At 53.5% G+C, this 17463-nt stretch overlaps 6 protein-coding genes across 6 annotated transcripts; 2 read left to right on the top strand and 4 right to left on the bottom strand.

The window, feature by feature from the left end:
* Positions 1-630: 630 nt before the first annotated feature.
* Positions 631-2319, bottom strand: PG985_006999 (uncharacterized protein; the record flags this gene model as incomplete). Its single annotated transcript, XM_066826768.1, has 1 exon — positions 631-2319. One exon carries the CDS (start codon positions 2317-2319, stop codon positions 631-633), a length of 1689 nt encoding a protein of 562 aa, XP_066686375.1.
* A 978-nt stretch (positions 2320-3297) lies between these two features.
* PG985_006998 (uncharacterized protein) lies at positions 3298-3884 on the bottom strand (the record flags this gene model as incomplete). The annotated part of the gene is made up of 2 exons (XM_066826767.1): positions 3298-3648; positions 3717-3884. The coding sequence occupies 2 exons, from the start codon at positions 3882-3884 to the stop codon at positions 3298-3300; spliced, it is 519 nt and encodes a 172-aa protein (XP_066686374.1).
* Positions 3885-5140: 1256 nt separating this feature from the next.
* On the top strand, positions 5141-6353 carry PG985_006997 (uncharacterized protein; the record flags this gene model as incomplete). Its single annotated transcript, XM_066826766.1, has 2 exons — positions 5141-5983; positions 6015-6353. The coding sequence occupies 2 exons, from the start codon at positions 5141-5143 to the stop codon at positions 6351-6353; spliced, it is 1182 nt and encodes a 393-aa protein (XP_066686373.1).
* A 617-nt stretch (positions 6354-6970) lies between these two features.
* On the bottom strand, positions 6971-7982 carry PG985_006996 (beta-glucanase; the record flags this gene model as incomplete). The annotated part of the gene is made up of 2 exons (XM_066826765.1): positions 6971-7716; positions 7739-7982. The coding sequence occupies 2 exons, from the start codon at positions 7980-7982 to the stop codon at positions 6971-6973; spliced, it is 990 nt and encodes a 329-aa protein (XP_066686372.1).
* Positions 7983-10421: 2439 nt separating this feature from the next.
* Positions 10422-11341, bottom strand: PG985_006995 (uncharacterized protein; the record flags this gene model as incomplete). The annotated part of the gene is made up of 4 exons (XM_066826764.1): positions 10422-10487; positions 10546-10624; positions 10690-10797; positions 10863-11341. 4 exons carry the CDS (start codon positions 11339-11341, stop codon positions 10422-10424), a joined length of 732 nt encoding a protein of 243 aa, XP_066686371.1.
* A 3002-nt stretch (positions 11342-14343) lies between these two features.
* PG985_006994 (uncharacterized protein) lies at positions 14344-15829 on the top strand (the record flags this gene model as incomplete). Its single annotated transcript, XM_066826763.1, has 3 exons — positions 14344-14764; positions 14820-15108; positions 15166-15829. The coding sequence occupies 3 exons, from the start codon at positions 14344-14346 to the stop codon at positions 15827-15829; spliced, it is 1374 nt and encodes a 457-aa protein (XP_066686370.1).
* Positions 15830-17463: the final 1634 nt, after the last annotated feature.

Raw genomic sequence — 17463 nt, 5'->3', positions numbered from 1 at the left:
ACAAGCCAATATTTCTGGATGGTGGCATCATTTGCACAGTGACTTGAAGTCACGCGCAAACCGAGCAGGCCAATATCGCAGCCAAATGCAGAGCTGTCCTCCTAGCCTCCATCAAACCCAGGACCACAAATCCATCGCATAGCCTCATTATCGTGTCTGTCGTCCCCATAGGCGACGGGAATAAATCACCAAACGCCCCTATCCTCCGACCTCTAGCTTGTAGTTTACAAAACGCCTCAAAAGAGAAAAGAAAGAAAAGAACACGCAGTTTACGCGAAGAGGGTCGGAACCCCCACCAAAAGCCAAGATCATGTCGTTGCCGAAGCTATCAATGGAAGCGTGTTAGCCAGAGGACCTTGATAGCAAACGTGGACTATAGACTTACCAGGCAACTGTTCATGGTCTATATACCGAAGATCTCGATCAGATTCACGCACCCGTAGAGAGAATCGAGTCGTCAAATGACCGCTGAACAAACAGCCCAGTCATCCAGCTAGCTAGCCAGCTACTGACACAAGCCAGCAGCCCATGTGGTTAGCAGCCCATGTGGTTGAGCGATCACCTTCTAGCCCAAGTCTTTCCCGCGTGTGTTATGTGCCCCGAGGATACTCGAACAAAACTTGCACGTTGCTAATAAGGTCCTGTAGGGCTTTGCTGCTCCGTCGCCGCCGCGTGGTTGTTGTGGTTCGTGTAGTACCAGACCCCGACGATGATGAGGACGGCCGCCAGCGTGGCGGCCAGGCACTCATAGAACCGCCTCGTCATGTCGCCTGTCGTGGGCTCCGGTCGCAGGTCGTTGCGAGAACGGGAGCGGGGCTGGCATCGGATGCGCCACAGGCGGAAGCGCCGTCGTGACTGGCCCTGCTGCTCTTGGGCCTCGACGTCGTCAACGGCAGGGTGGTGGGCATGACTGCTAACGTCCGATTGGCCGTCATCATTGCTGCTGCGGACACGACTAAAGGGTGCGCGGTAGGCAGGGGGTGGGGTCCTCAGCGCCGCGGCGGTGTTGGTGATGGTGGTTGTCGCTGCCTGGCCCTCAGTGCTGCTGCTGTTGGGACTGTCGTCGTGGCCCATGGCATAGTGTCGGACAGTGCCCGTATCGCTGATGACGCGCAGAGACTGTTGCTCGCTGCTCTCGCCTCCCTGCTCCGTGCTGTTCTGCCGCTGCTGCTGTTGTTGTGCGCGCCGCAGGGTGTCTGCCGCATGATGCAGACCCCACCGCGGGTCAGCCACGACGCAGGAGCACCGGCTCAGCACACAGTGGCGGCAGAAACCCTCGGTGGCGATGTGCGACCTGCTGTTGCTGGGCGCGTCGATGGGAGGGAGACCGGGGGAGCCGGGCGCGAGGCAGGCGCAGTGATTGGTCTCGCAGTGGCCGCAGGGGCCGTCGTACAGGATGTGGTGGAGCGCATTGGTGACTACGATGGGGCGCTCGTCTTGGTCCTGATCGTCACTGGAGGCGGTGCTGAGCTTGCGGGAGGAAAAATTAGACCGCAGACTCGAGACGGAGCTTTTCTGGTTCACGGCGGACGGGCGGCGGCTGGCGGTCCTGGAGCCGCTGCGGGAGACGGTGCAGATGGAGAAGGACGGACGTGAGGTTCCAGGGTGGACGTTGTTGTTGCTGTTGTGGCAATCTTCCGCCGTTGCTAGGGTGGGTGTGCTGGGCTGGCTCACGCGGCTGTCCGCGCGGTAACGATGTCCGACATCAGGTCCAGGTTCGCCGCCGACGAAAATGTCGTCTTCAGAAGAGCTTGCAGTGGGGGTAGAAGCAGGCGGTAGAGGAGGACCAACGTTGTTGTCCATGGGGACATGGTACCGGGGTGTCTCATGGTGCCGGCAAGAAGACTGCTGAGAAGATGCCCGTGTTCTGGTCGTGTGCTTATCCACGAAGGGATCACTGGAGCGAAGAACGAAGCCGCTCGAGACAGACTGTGCGGAAGGGAAAGGCTCGATGCCCTTGAAAGCACCATTGGATACAGGGTATGGGCCGCTGTCCGTGCTGTTATCATCGCTGACATCGTGATGCACAACAGTGCCGTCAACATCGTGAGCTCCCGACCGAGTGGTAGACATGCTGTTGTCCTCACGTACTCCGTCGACCGTGGTAGCTATCAGCTCTCCCTTGCCGGCCAAGATTGCGTTCACCAGGCCCTGGTCGAACTCGCCGCTTGCGCGGTTGACGAGGGCAGATGGGTTGGCCAGTCCCGCCTTGGCTCGGGCAGCTCGCTCGGCCCAGTACTTGCGCGTCTCCTCACTGTTGCAGGGTTCGACGCTGACGCTGACGTAGACTGCTTTGGGGGTGACAGGACCTGATGCCATGTCTTTGAGAAAGCTTGTTGTTGTGTGGATTTTAGGTGTAGAGTTAGCGAGAAGCAGTGACGAGACAGAAGGGCAGCATGTCGTGGTTGTTGCAGGGTGCGAGTGGTTGTGGTTGGGTGTCGCAATTATTATTCTTTTCCCCTCTTCTTATTTCACTTTTGGTCTATTGTTGTGTGAATCTTGACCAGGGCCTGTCAAATGATCAGATACTGATTCATGGCAGAATGGAGGGTTGTTTGGCATGTGGAGAAGGTGTCAAAGTGATGCGGGTTGTATGCGAAAGGGGGGAGGGGTAGGGCAGCCTCAAACTAGGGGTTGAAGAAGTAGAGGTGTTGGTCAACAATAAGTAGTGAAAAACGAATCGAGGCTGAATCAGGATGATGCAAGGAAAGGCGAGCACCAGCTGAGGATAGAAAACGCTTGCAGTGACTGAGGAGGAGGATGGCCACAAGAGAACGTACCTCGATTATCTAAACTTGTCTGGTAGGTGAGGAGCTGCTGTACCGGATTTGTTTTGGCCACTTGTGACTGATTAGAAGATTTTGCGTGAGACGGTAGCTGGCATTAGGAGCTGCAATCGATCAGGGAAAGATGTTTGTTTGTTGACGGTCCACTCGCAGCACTTTTTGTTTTGCGATATTTGCAAGTCTGGTGTGGCCGGGACTGATGGGGATGGAGGCATCAATTGAGTGATCCAGCTACAACACCGAAGTTACTTGAACACCTGTGGGCCAGCTGAACCAATTGAGCCGGTACGTAAACATGAGCTTCAAGCAACCAACACTAGACAGGAGATCAGCCCCCTGTTCAAGTGAGTGGCTGGCTCGCTTCACTTCACCGTTTGCGCACACATAAACATGAATTAGGAGTGATGCAACAAGTAATCGCGAAACCCTAAATTTATATCAATTTAAAAATGTATTTGCCCAAAACGATGAACTCTGCGGAGCGCACTATCTACATAGGCACCTTATGTACTTAGTTCTTGGGCTTGACATCACCAGTGAAGGTGACGCTTTGGCTTGCTTGGCCGGCTGCTTTCTTGTCCAGGGCGACGTTGTTGTCAAGCTTCTTCTGCTCCTTGTCGATCTTGGCCTGGTTGTCCTTACCGCCCTGGGCCTGCTGGATCTCCAGGGCCGTAGTCTCGAGGTACAGCTTCAACACCTTGTTCTTGATCTTGCCGTTCTGCAGGGCGTCGGCAGCCGAGCCGCTGGCCGCCTTCACCTCCTTGTTGAAGGCGTCCGTCTCGGCAGCTTCTGCTGTCTCCCGGGCTGCTTTGATAATGGCCAAGTCGCCCTTGGAGACACTGGCTAGATTGCTCGCGTCGATCTAGATGAGGTCAAATAGTTAGGAGAAAGCCCACGGCACTGTGGGGGTTGGAGACGGTTTGGACTCACGGGGAACTTGGCCTGAGCCTCGGCTAGCGCATTGCCTGCCTTGCCACTAGATACTTGGAAGTCGGCATATGGTCGGACTGTCAACGCACGCTTCTGGACCTCGCCAGTGGGCAGGGCAAGGGCCGAAGTGGCCAAAGAGAGCAGGGCGGCAAATTTGGTGATATACATTGTGAGAGTGTTGAAGCAGCTGGAAATATATAGGGAAAGATTGCCTAGCAAAGTACTCTTGAGTAGAAGTGACCAGCAAATCAAAGTAATGGGCTCAACAAGAACAGCACAGCTGCAGGAGAAAGAAAGTGGAGATGACGACGTTATTGGAGAGGCGTATGTATAACCAAACAGAAAGCTGAAAGACAACATCTCTTCATGGCGGATCGGCTGTCTGTTTTATACAAGGTGCGTAGGCCAACTGTGGAACTCCTCGAGAGCCTCAGCTGTGATCGCCCAGAGGGAGCTTCGACAAGCATCAGCCCCTGCTTGAAGCTTTGACATGACCATCAAAGAGACGGCGGCACGTTCATCTTTGACTACCTATTTGGGCAAAATCTGGGTCGAGTTTAGAACGCTCTTCATCGAGCCTCGTCTATTTTCGCCAAGTTTAGGAGGAGCCGGGCCCGTGGACCAATGACATGGGGTTGAACGACTACCACAACCCGGGATTTTGGGATGAACATGGTTCCTTGAACGATATTAGAGTGACAGGTTCGTGGAGACATCCAGAATAAGCTTCATTTTTAGGTGGTGGGCAGTCCCTTGATAGGCAGCACCGAGGGAGGCCTTTTCCCGTCTCAAGTTGGACGCAGGGGATGTCGAGACGTGAGGTTGCTTCATACCCCGGCTCTTCTCCACATGAACAGGTCTCCCCACCCGGTAGCCATCCCTGGGCCTTCGAATGTTGGTTGATGGATCAATCGGCTTGCCCTAGCTCAATTGGTACCAGTGAGGCTTCGACGCAAAATGCGACACTGCAGAGACCGCCGACTTGCAATTGCGTACATGTACCTACCAAACCGTGGTCAGACGGGCCGTAAGCCGCATTCGCCGGTGACTCGTTCGAAGTTCGCCGGACCTTCTGCCTGGCCACTTGGGTCACCAGCTTTGACAAGCTTACGAATGCTGCATCGTGGGCGATTTGACGACTCGTCTCTACCCTACCCGGCAATTCGGGATATGAGAGAACGAAGGATTGCCCCCGCATTGATCGCTTGGAAGGATGCCTGCCCATGATCATCGGGTGACCAACTTCTGAGATAGTAGTAAGTAGGCACCAGAATAAACACCATATATAGAAGCGGTGTCCTATCAAGAGGGAACTCTGATATATTCAAATAAACTTTGCACCCTCCGTCTCGAAAGCGTGGCATCTACATAGATATATACACATAACCCTGGAGGCGATTGAATTTTTGTATACTCGGTCAATCATGATTGTCGGCAGAGTGATCCCCCCCGAGGAATTCCAGGGCAAACGGGCTGATGTTGCCGAGTCTCTCAGCAAGGCCCGCCCCGCCCCGGACGGCTTCTCGGACCACGTCTTCAAGACCGAGCACGGCGTGGAGCTGGGCGCTCGAGTCTGGCCGGCGCCCGACAGCACCACCGCCGGCCGCGGACCCCGCCCCTTTGTGACCTGGACGCACGGCGGCGCCTTTGTGGGCGGCAACCACTTCGCCCCGCTCTCCTGGCTCCTTCCCGGCTTCCACGCCCTCGGGTACCACGTCGTGTCCAACGCGTACCGCCTCTGCCCCCAGGTCGACCTCGAGGCCGACATCGGGGACTGCGTCGACTTCGTCGCCTGGTGCCGCCGCGAGCTGCCCGCCATCCTCGGCGAGGACAAGGTCGACGTCGACCGCTACGTCATCACCGGCGAGTCGGGCGGCGGGTTCATGGTGACCAACATGGCCACGCGGCTTCCCGAGCCCGCGCCCCGCGCCGTCGTCGACGTGTACGGCCTGGTCGACCTCTTCGACCCGTACCACGGGCTCTTCGAGCAAGTCGACCAGAGCGCCTACCCGGCCTGGGGGTCGGCCAAGGACGAGCCGCTGCAGCAGGAGTTCTCCGAGGAGAGGATCTTGTCCGTCATCTACGGGGACCGCGACCCGGCTCACGCCATCTCGGCGGCGCTGTTCGCCGGCAGCCAGGTCCTCGAGGGCGAGGCGGGGCTCGCGGCCGCATGGAAAACGGCGTTCCCCTTCACCGAGCGGGTGCGGCTCCAGGCCGCCGTCCACAGCTACCTCTCGTCGAGCGTGGCCCTTGGGCGGGCGCCACCGGTCCGCCACCACCGCGCTGCTGCACCCGGAGCGTTTCGCGGCCCCCAGTGCCGGTGCCGGCGGCGACGACGATGAAAACGGAAAAGAAAAGGAAGAGAAGGTCCGGGCCTTCGCACGCACCGTTTCGCCCATGCAGATCCTCGACACGGAGCCCTACGTCGGCGGGGCCAAGCAGTACCCGCCCACGGCGATCCTGCACGGCTCGGCAGACGTCGCGGTACCCCTGGGCCAAACAGAGCGCTTTGCCGCCAAGCTTCGGGCCCTCGGGGTCGAGACGCTCGTGTCGGTGGAGCCGGACGAGCCGCACGTTTTCGACCAGGTATACACGGTGAGCTTTGGCAAGCAGTCTGTCTTTTGGCTGGAGATATAACAAACAAGGTGGTGAGCGGATTGTTGTTGCTGACATTGCGTCACCTAGGATAACTCTGTCCCTGGATGGTACGACTACATTCAGCCTGTCATTGACTTCGTCGCACGGCATATCGAGAAGTGATACCTACGGCTTGGTGACGCTTGGTATGCCCGCGCAAGGTTCAGTACACATAAATAACATCAATTTGGGAATCTGGAATGCAACGGCACGACATAGTAATTTAATGTGTTAAGCAAATCTGTGAGCTAGACGTTGGGTGCAACGATACACGAAATAGCTGATGTTTAGATACGGCGTGCAGGGTGTACAACACCGCTCTACATTACCTGAACGTGTCACAAGTGAGGAAAGTAAGAACGTTATGTTTGAAAATCAGAAAAGCACCAATCAAAGTGCAAGTGCATTATATGTGCGGATGTAGAAGTATATATACAGGAGAATGTAACGTACGAACGACCCTAACGCCATCGACCAAATCAAAGAAACCGTTTTTTCGCTACCTAGCCCAAATCAAATATCATGTCTCAAGATTGATCCTCCGAGATGTGTGTTTATGTTCCAGAAAGAAAATCTCATGAACGTCGTGCACACAGTATGTGTGAAGAAATAGGAACCTAGTTCCTGAAGTGTCGGCTCTTGATGAGCCCACCGCGCTTCGTAGTAGGATAGCCGGCCGTTCCGTTGGCAGCGCCGCCCTGAGAGAAGACCTTGACCGAGTTGATCAACCAGTAGGCATTCTTGAAGGCGTCCGGGTTTTTCGCAACGTATTCGTCGCAGGTATTTGCGAGCTTCGAGCAAACGGGGTCTTGACTCCAGACCTTGCCTGCCCAGTCTCCGCAGAAGGCAGTGTTGAACACGAGCTGGTGGTCCTTGAAGTGAGAGTCGATATCGCAGCCCGGCCCAGAGAATTCGACCATCGGTGTGGACCAGGCAGACGGGTCGGGCTTCCCGGTCGCGACGTCCTGGGGCATACCGCTGGTTCGAGAGAAGAACCAGACCTTGATGGCATTGGATGTCCATTCCATCGCGTAGGTGCCTCCGCCAATTTTATTGAAGCCCTCCCCGAAAGACTGGGTGTCGGTGGAGTTCGTGCCGCAGCCCTGGTTTCCCTTGCAGTCACCTTGCTTGAAAGAACAGCCCGAACCGGTGTGCAGCGTCATGGTGTTGGCCTTGGCCGAGTTGACACCCTCGAAGATGTCGATCTCGCCCGAGTTGGGCCAATTGGGCCCAACGGTCCAGAAGGCCGGCCAGACGCCGCACGCGTTTTCCGGGGCATGGGCGATGTCGGCGACGAAGAGACCCTTTGTGTAGCTCTTCTTGGAGACGACGCGAGTGGAATCGCGGCCGGGGTTTGGCGGGGCTCTTGACCTTGGAGTCGGAACCGAGATAGATGGCGTTATTGGAGTAGCCGGCCAGAGACTTGGCGTTGGCCTCGACGGCCGAGTGGTACTTGACGAATCCGTTGGTGGGATCGGCCTCGCTGAAGAAGTCGAAGCCCTTGAAGAAGCTGGAGGAGTCGTAGTTGTCCTGCAGCGAATAGGCTCCGTTGGAGGAGTTCTTGGCTGTGCTGCCGAGTCCGCCAAGGGACAGCAGTACTGTGAGAAACAGCGACTTTGATGGAGACATCTTGCAAAGTCGCAGATAACAAGTCAAACGATGGTGAGAATGGGAGAGAAAATTGGTGTATATCCGGGAAGAGAACGTGAAGAATGATCGGTTCGAGTCTTGAATGCGCCAGGCAAATTTCAAGTCGATGGATGGGAAGAGAACTGGTCTACAGCCGTCAAGCGTGGCCGAGGAAGAACATAAATGATGTTATAAGTGAGTGGCCTGTCAAAGGAATCCAAGTTGAACAAGAAGGCTGTTACAGATGAAGCAGCTGGACTTGACTTATAACGACGAACAATGAAGGGCGTCAGGCTGGATCCCCGTCTAGGTTGGAACAGGACAATGGCAACAAGGACAATCAATGGGGGGCCAGAGTCGAGTATTGAACAAAGAAGGACTGGCAATGTACAACCACGGGTGCCAAAAGAGTGAGGCAAGGTTGGGCACTGAGTAAGACAAACCTCCAGAGGTCTTGAATAGAAACAGGAAGTGAACGGCGAAGTAGAGCCGAGGGACGAGGACCCTTTTTGTAGATTCTGTAGTTGGATGCCACGAAGGGGTCGGGCGAAGGAAAAAAGGCGAGGCGCATTATATGTAGCACTCACATCTCACATGTCTTGCTAGCCATCCGTGGAATCGTTGGATTGTCGATCCACCGAGGGAAATGTCTTTGGTGGCTGTTTCCCGGGGCTGCTCCCGTTTACTGTAGGACACGGAGTGGCTCCCTGATACCACGCCATTCATCCACCACAGCCAATCGTGACGGCAAATAGCTGCCTACCCGGGCGTCTGGATCTTGCATTTGGAGCCACCATGGACCGAGCTGAGTGCATGGGGGTCAACAAGTCTAAAATTGCATAGGCAGGGTCTGCACCAGATGCAAGCACCAGTGAGAGAAGGGCATCGAGTCAAGACGGGCAGTATACAGTCACATTGTCAAGGTTTACTTGCAAGGGCACCCCGGAGGAGAAGAGTGGCCAAGATTGTATAACTGGAACGCCTATGCGCCGCACTGGAGGGAAAAGGGTCTGTTTGCTACCAGTAGCATGGGTAGTCGGGACGACCTCTGGGGGAGGATGGGCGAGGACGAACAGCGCCTGGCGCCGTTCAGAAAGCAGCATCGCAAACATGGATAAAAATCCAAAAGTGGACTCGGTAGGGAATCTTGGATGGCGCCGCAGCCAATCGAATGCTGGCCGACGTTCCCATTTGGATCAGCGACCGGGGTGGCGGGTTTCGAACCCGGGTTGGCAGGCTGGCTCGCTGGGTGGAAAGAAGTTTAAACGTCCGGTCGCCTAAGCGCCACATGCCGTGCCCGCGTGCCCGCCAGCCAGCCCGCGCGAGGATTGGTCGACTGCGCTCCTCTTTGAAACATCAAACGAAACATTCCAGTTTGAGGCTCCTGTTTCCCCCCCTAATACAAACGCCCTCTTATGATTTGCCATCGAGGGCCTAGATTTGGCATTTCTCCTCCGTCCGATGGCCCCGTTCGCCGTAAGTGGCGGCTGGATTTGGTCCGTGACCCGGGCTGATCTTCGCAGCGATCCTTCATCTATCCGATGCCGTCTAGTGGCGTTCTAAGTTCATGCAAACGCTTGGATTCTGCTATTCTGGTAACCCGACGACATTCGGTTCGGACGAGTCGCGCCCAACCGTTAGTCAGCCACAAGCATTGACGGCTGTTGCTATTTGCTCACCCCTTTCATTCGTACTCGTCGAATCTTCATATTTCTCCCCCGATTAATCGGACTACCAGTCGTTGGTTGCCAGTACAAGGTCGCGATCAGTAATTGGTATTGAAAAAAAAAGACACACCTCGTTACACATACTACCTTGCTTCGTGCCAACTGACGGACCACCCTGGATGGCGAAGCACCTCATTGCTACGGATTCTGTACACGTCCACCAGGGTCAACTTCCATTCAATTGGAGTATCGTAAGCGACTCGCTTGAAGTGAGGCACAATACAGGCTATGCGGCAGGAAAGCGCACAGAAGAATGGGCTAATGCATACCAACGGGTGTGGCTGACGTTGTGATAGCTCGGCATACCCTGTTTGCATACCGAACGCCTAGTCAAAACCTTGGTGTGGTGCGTCTGGGGTCAATACTTTAGGTAGATCATTCTTTCTGGTGAGAAATGCTGCTTGTACGTAGTTAGGTACGTGATGGCTTTTACAGTATCGGCACCTGCGGAAACTACGACTGCCACTTCGCGTACCACGCGGACACCATGCCCTGAGAAGATTTAGACCGAACGCCGTTTGAGGAGACAAGCAGTGGTATTCATCTAGAGTTAGCAGCTACTCCGCAGAATTCAGTGCATGCCTCAATGAACGGCGGGCACCATGATCTCCTGGCCACCCAGCTCATCATCGTGATGCTTCCAAAAACGACCGATTGCCACTACCATTTGCATTTGATGCCATGTGTAAAAACATCACCATGGGTCCCATCTTCAAGCAGTCGATTTGGGTTGCGATAGATGCTCTTCGAGTATGGTGGCTCCATGATCGGGAACGTCCTGTCATGGTCAATACGCTTTGGTCCAACGGTATGTATCGGGGGCATACTGAACTTACAACTGATCGTGGCTCCAGCTTCTCGCAAACGGTTCGGTGAATATCCCAGTCATGTTTTTGGCAATTCTTGCTGCAGTAGCTACTTGTTGTGTTAGAGGATAGTTACTTGCATCGCATGCACGTGTATCTCAGATGAATACGTACCGTGCCATGTTACATTTGGTGCAGCGGAATAGGTCGTTCTCATCGACCCGGCATGACCAGCAGTATTTGCTGCACGTGTGCGAAGAAGGCTTCTCGTCGGCAGAGTGACTAATGGCCAATGTTAGCTCGTCATACTCTCAGCTGCTCGAATCATCGACGCTTTCTACACATACCCTAAACCACTGTAGAAGAATTCGTCACCCGCATCGTAGCAGGTTCTGCCAACCTCCTTGGCCTTCTCGGTCTCCTCGCGGTTCTTGCTGCCCAAGATCCAGGGCGTGCCGTTGTTCTTGTACTCGTCAAGCGCGGTGACGAGTTGAAGCTGCTCGAACATGTTGCGGAGGTGGGGTGCCAGCGTGTGCATCAAGTTCATGTACTCGCCATCTACTTTGGCACCCAGCCGCATGGCCAGGATGACCAGGATGACGGCCATACGGGGTCGTGACTGATGACTGATCGGGGGTACGAATTGCGGCGAAAGGATCTTGTCCAACTTCCTGGAGAGAAGGCCATCCTCCCCCATCTTCTGAACGATACCGTTTCTCTCAGACTCGGAGAACCGTAGGATGTCGCATCCAAACATTGCACCCAGCTCCTCGGCGACCTTGTAGTCATCGTCGGACTGCAGTAGACCTCTGCCCCAGGAACTCATGATGCCGGCTGTGCTGCACTGAACTACTCAGGGAATTTCTGAGATGGTGATTATGTTCACTGGAGATGGTGGCAGATAAGTAGACATGGACCTGATCTGTTTGTGAATAACAACATTGAATGGTGATGGGGTGGAAAGCAGGCGTGGTTTGCAACTATCGTTTCCCAATCCAGTCTGCTTGAGGTAAGGGAAGGAACAAGCGATTGTACCTGCATGTACCATATGCTCATTTACCTCTGGAATACCACCATTGAGTGAAGCCCATTGTGAGTAGGTTGGTAAAAAAGAATGTGCCAAATAGCATTGGATGGGGTGTAGTCGTGTCGGTCATCACCAATACAGAGCTCTGGACTTACATCGTTAGCTGAAGTACAGCTGGGTTGAGGATTGAAATCCGCGGGATACTTCATATTTTGAACATATATATGTAACACGGAAGCAGTCTGTCTTACCAGGAAATTCCGATCATCAATCGATATTTTGGACGCATAAAGACTTACATGCATATACGTAACTACATCTGCCCATTTGACGCGCCTGGTTCTCAGATCTTGGGGTAGACTATAATACGGACTCACACCACGACTTTTGATGCACTGATTGACAATATGTCGTGTTACCAACTTCGATGATCGACGAGGCCCATGACTAATATATGAAGTTTGATGACAAGCAAGTTTTATGCATAAGCTGTAATGCGTACACTATGTGTCAGATTCAAGTGACCTGCGCAACGCTGTTGCCGCTGTTGAGCAAACTTGAGCTGGCAGACGGTGGACGACTATGCTGTAGATACCGGAACGATCCACTATGTTTTAGTTGGTTCATCTGGAGCAGTGCACGTGGCAAGTGCATCGTACGCTATCTGCTGTCAATGTGTCCTTTCGACCATAATAGGGCGAAGCTGATTAGGTACCTAGGTAAGTATGCTGCCGACTGAGACTGAGACGATTACATGCATTGGTGCAACAACATAGTAGTAGGTTACCTATGTAGGGAGCAAGCCATCGACCACATCTAGGAGGCATACTGTGTGTTCTTATTATTACCTATATAATGGTGATGGTCAGACACCGTCAAATGGGCAAATTGTCATGGCAGGGGCGCCTGGGCGGCCTTTCATTTTGATTTTCAACGGTGTAACCTAATAAGTGGCGTTCCGATTTGGTAACTCCTCAATGCGATCCTGACACCTGGAGTTCTAGATCACCCAAAGAACGGAGCTCGGCAAAGAGGATTTGGTGGCCCAATGGAACAGCAGCAGAGCGCTGCAGTTGCAACTCTAGACCCCTGTGACGACTGGTTTCACGGCCCTGAGCCTTTCAGTTCCGACCCCCACTAACCCCCCCTTTCGAAGCGGCTTGGCTGGCCATACAGGCGTGGCATCAACTTTCAATTCCACAGGCGCCCCTTATTGGGAATTTCACAGTTGAAGCTAAAACAGATATGGGAGTTCGATTCAGTCTCTTGCTCGGGGTAAAGAAGAGAGGGATTTTGGGTTGGGAAGAGGACACGATAAGAAGTAAGAAACGAGGCTGACTACATGGGCATTACTGAGATGCCATACTCCCTCTCCGGTTATGCAGCATATAATAATAAAAAGAGGCGCCTCACGGCTGATGCGAGCATGATGCGATATGGTGGAACAGAATCTCTGGAAAATGCTGCTGCAACCCGCTGTCCTGCCGAAGGATGAGACGGTATAGGTGTGGTGGGTGTCCATGTATGGAGAACAGAGAACAGCAGATCCAACACAGTGGACATGGTATACCACTTGGCAAACGCTACCAGGGGCAGCATCCCTTGAGATTGGCCGTTGACCATCTAACAACGATAGAGTTCGGGGTGTCAGGTCGCCCTACATAAGCATGTAATAGTATGCATGCATGCAAGTTCGTATTCCACCGATCAAAGACGATTCCAACATTGTTCTGAACACCACCGCCCCGACACCAGCAACGCGATCCCCGGGGCTTGTGCTGCCTACATAATTTAGTTACGATAGCGGGCGTTCTTGCCATACCAGCTGAGCAGGTCGCGCATCAACTAACCGTAGTAGCTATCTCCAATTTCCATACCTTATCAGCTATTATAAGGTTCCAATTTTCATTAGTTGTTAGTAGGTTGACACCAGACCTGCGGCCAGGGGGTACTAATCCTCACCCTTGCGGGATAACAGATTTGCAGTTGCGAGGGTGTGCTCGGCTGACCCGCATGTCATTTCTGCCAACGGCCACGGGCGCCGGAGCCAGCAATTGCACACGATAGTGTTGAATATCTTTTTTTCTTTCTTATTGTAATTCGCGAGACCGATTATGTCGTGAGTTGCGGTGTCGATGCCAATTGTCGCAAGCGCAAACTTCGTTCCTGCCAGCTACCTCTCTCTTAGTCGTTGCCTGGGGATCGATTGAGACACCGAGTCTTCTGTCACCTGCAACCTTACTTTTTTTTTTTTTTTTTCCCGCGACCAAGCAGACGGAGAAGGACCCTTCCACCACAAGGGCTTAGCCACCTTGCATTGCAGCTCGAGCCTCGAGGTGCGATTGGTTCCGCCTGAGCCCCTGCTTTCTTGTTCGAGATACAAGCAGCCGACACTTGCCAACAATCGCTTTCGTTGCTCGTATCCATACTGTCAAAGAGACGACAAAGCGATGTCGACTGCTTTCACCTCCAATTCTGCGCAGTCTCATCACCGCAGGCGATCTTCGACATCTGGTGCCGCGCCTCCAGCCGTCGGATACCGTTCCAACAGACCAAACAGTCTTGCGCAGGGCTCATCCTCCCGATTACTCAACCCGTCAAACTTGAGTCCCATACCAGGCAAGTTGGGAAAGAACCCCCCCATATGCGGCCCGTGATTTCCCCATGGCGCCCATTGACCCAGATCCGCTCTTCTGTCGCAATGATTGCGCAACGAGCGGTATATCCATCTCCCCCAATGCGACGAGCATGCCCGCTAACTCGTCCAACCCGCATCGATAGGCACCCCGAACACAGGAACTATGCCCTTGAGCCGAAGCCCTTCTCCAATTCCCGGTGGCGGTTGGTCGTCTCCCGGTTTAAACATTAACTCGAGTGGCCAATCGAGCCCGGCCGCGGCGTCATTCTCGGGACCCAACGGTGGCAATGTGACTTGGGAGTCTGCAAGATTAAAGAGTCAGGGGGTCTCCGGCTATCCCTCATTCTCGACTCAAAACCAAGGCTTCTTCACCCGCCATATGCGTCGCATCTCCCGCAGCCTGCCTACCTTTCAAGTGAGCCCGGACCAATACGGAGAGAAAGAGAAGCTGGTTCGCAGCAAATGGAATGCGCCGATGCTGGACAGGATACGGGGTATCGCGGCGCGTATAGGCCGGAAATGGAAGATTCGAATGCTGATAGCTGCGATTATACTCTTCTGCTATCTGCTATTCTGGCTGACTCGTAAGGCATCCCCATACAGTTTAATCTTTCCAGCGACTGACATGGCACTTTGCAGCTTTGGGGTACCACTATAGGAGAACAACATGGCTCGGCGGCGGGCAAAAGTTCGTCATTATCCTTGCCGCCAATGTTGGTGGTGGTGTGATGGAGTGGAAGGGTGCCCGGGAGTGGGCGATAGAAAGAGATAGTGTGAGGAACAAGCGAAAGTACGTCTCGCGCTGGGGATACGATCTCGAGATCATCGACATGAGCACCAAGAAACGGTACGCCCACGAGTGGCGAGAAAGCTGGGAGAAGGTAGACAGCATACGGAACAGTTTCAGGAAGTATCCTAAAGCTGAATGGTAAGATTCTACACCGCGCTTGGAAGCTACACCATCCGCTGACACGTACAACTACAGGGTTTGGTGGCTTGATCTGAACACGTTCGTCATGGAGCCCTCCTACTCTCTGCAAGACCACATCTTCAACAACCTCGAAAAGCACGTTTACCGCGATATCAACGAGTACAACCCTCTGAATATTTCGCACCCCCTCAAGGGAAATTACCTTGATGAGGCGTCGCAGAACGTACAGGGGGACGGAGATCCCAACTCCGTCAACCTTATCCTTCCTCAAGACTGCTCCGGATTCAACCTGGGGTCGTTCTTCGTGAGGCGCAGCGACTGGACTGATCGGTTACTCGATATCTGGTGGGACCCGGTTGCTTACGAGCAAAAGCATATGGAGTGGGAACACAAAGAGCAAGACGCCCTGGAGCAGCTTTACACGACCCAACCTTGGATTCGCAAGCATACTGCTTTCCTTCCTCAGAGGAAGATCAACAGCTTCCCGAATGGAGCCTGCTCGGACAACGGAATGGACCCCCGCATACATTACAACCAAAACGATCGTGACTTTGTGGTCAACATGGCGGGCTGCGAATGGGGCCGAGACTGCTGGGGCGAGATGTACAACTTCCGCGAACTCAGCTACTACCTCAACCGAAACCCCTGGGAGCGGTTCAAGGAAGACCTGATCGCCGTGATCTGGTTCAAACTCACGGGACAGAAGGTCAAGTTGTAGGCGTTCTACTGTTGCAGTTTGCAACTGCCAGACCTTGTGGGCGCCATTCGTCTTCTTCTTACACAATTATTCGCAAACCATACCTGTGTTTAGTGGTGCCCCGTCGATTAGCCATTTCCGATTCTCTGCCATGGCTCGGGGTTGAGTCATGTTGCGCTATACCCAATTTTTTTATTACATGGTCCCGAGAGAGAGACCACCCTTTCTTATACCAGGCGCATCTGAGATGTTTCCACAGAAGTGGGCTTGCTGGGAATAACCGAGAAGGGTGTTTGGTTTGAGGAGTTCAGAGTAGACGGGGGCTCAAGATGTCTATGTGTATATGTACTTCATGTATCTATTTGCGTTGATGCTTATGTTGAATGATAATAATCGAATGATAATGGGTCAGTCAGACTGCGTACAACCGACAAGTTTTCTCCTGGATCTTCAAAAAACAAGTGAATATGCAAACTCTATGAGGGTATTATGGTATTGCACCCTGTATACCCTAGCGACCTGCGCGCGTCATTTCATCCAATGAACCATCGAGCTCCTTAAAGCTCACCCTATTGGGATGGCAGCTCACAAGGTTCAACCGGGCATGCGAGTCATTCGGATGCTACTCACTGTCAGGGCATCCGTTGAACGGTATAATGCTTATTACACACTTAATATACGCTATGAGCTCCAACGTTAAGAGTATTGGAAAACTCATTCTATAACTCTCTACGGACCTTGTCGCCACGCGGAATAGCATTTTTGATATGGGTCCTGGATGGCAAATCGGGCGACATGGCGACAAGGCTCGCATTGCGTCGTCTAAAGGTGTGACGATAACCTCGCATACATAAAACTGCCCGCTGAAGTCAATCGTACCGCGGCATATGTCACAAATAACGATTATGCAAACAAAACCTTTAACTTGTACGGCATATGCAATAGTACCCGACCGACCTCTTTGTAACTCAGGTGGGAGCAGAGGTATACAAACGGACTGGCAGGCTGCAGTACTTGGTGGTTTGGAAGCCAATACACCTTTCTTTTCGAACGGGAGCTTGTCGCGTGGAAACCAATAGAGTTGCCGCGCACACGCCAATCAATACAAGGCTCCTGACGACTGTTTTCTGCCTGTCAAGTTGGCCAGTACTGCCCGCTGATGACTTGAGGAAAAGAAAGCACACCGAGTCAAACTAGACCTAATCGTTGCCTATACGTGGTATCTGCGTTATGTACCAACCAAAGTCCTACCTTCTCCTACTTGTACGGTACATGCAACCAGCCCCCTCTGGGCCGACGATGACCCATCTTGAAATGCCAGAATCGTATTCGTCCGACAGAGGTCGGTGGCAAGCATCATCGAAGATTCACTGCATGTCCTACTCTAGGCCCTTGACGTGGCAGCTTCTCAAGCGCGAGTCCTCATTGAGAATAGAGGAGTGAGATTGGGTGCCCCGCCTCTCTCTCAATGGTCTGTGAGCAGATTGGTGAATCTCACTAGAGAGTACCCATGTGGACTTTTTTTCCTTTTAATATTCCGAACCGGTTTCTTACATATCCAGGCATCAGATAGGCAGGCCTCTTGTAGACAGCCGGGCACACGCACTTTTTAGAGAGGTAGCCCAAGCCCGATGCGATGGTTTCTGCTACCGTAG

The sequence above is a fragment of the Apiospora marii genome (assembly GCF_038362585.1).
Source record: "Apiospora marii strain CBS 49790 chromosome Unknown utg000004l_segment0_segment0, whole genome shotgun sequence".
NCBI classification, from domain to species: domain Eukaryota; kingdom Fungi; phylum Ascomycota; class Sordariomycetes; order Amphisphaeriales; family Apiosporaceae; genus Apiospora; species Apiospora marii.
Note: the sequence above shows the minus strand (reverse complement) of the source record. Positions and strands in the feature narration are given on the sequence as shown.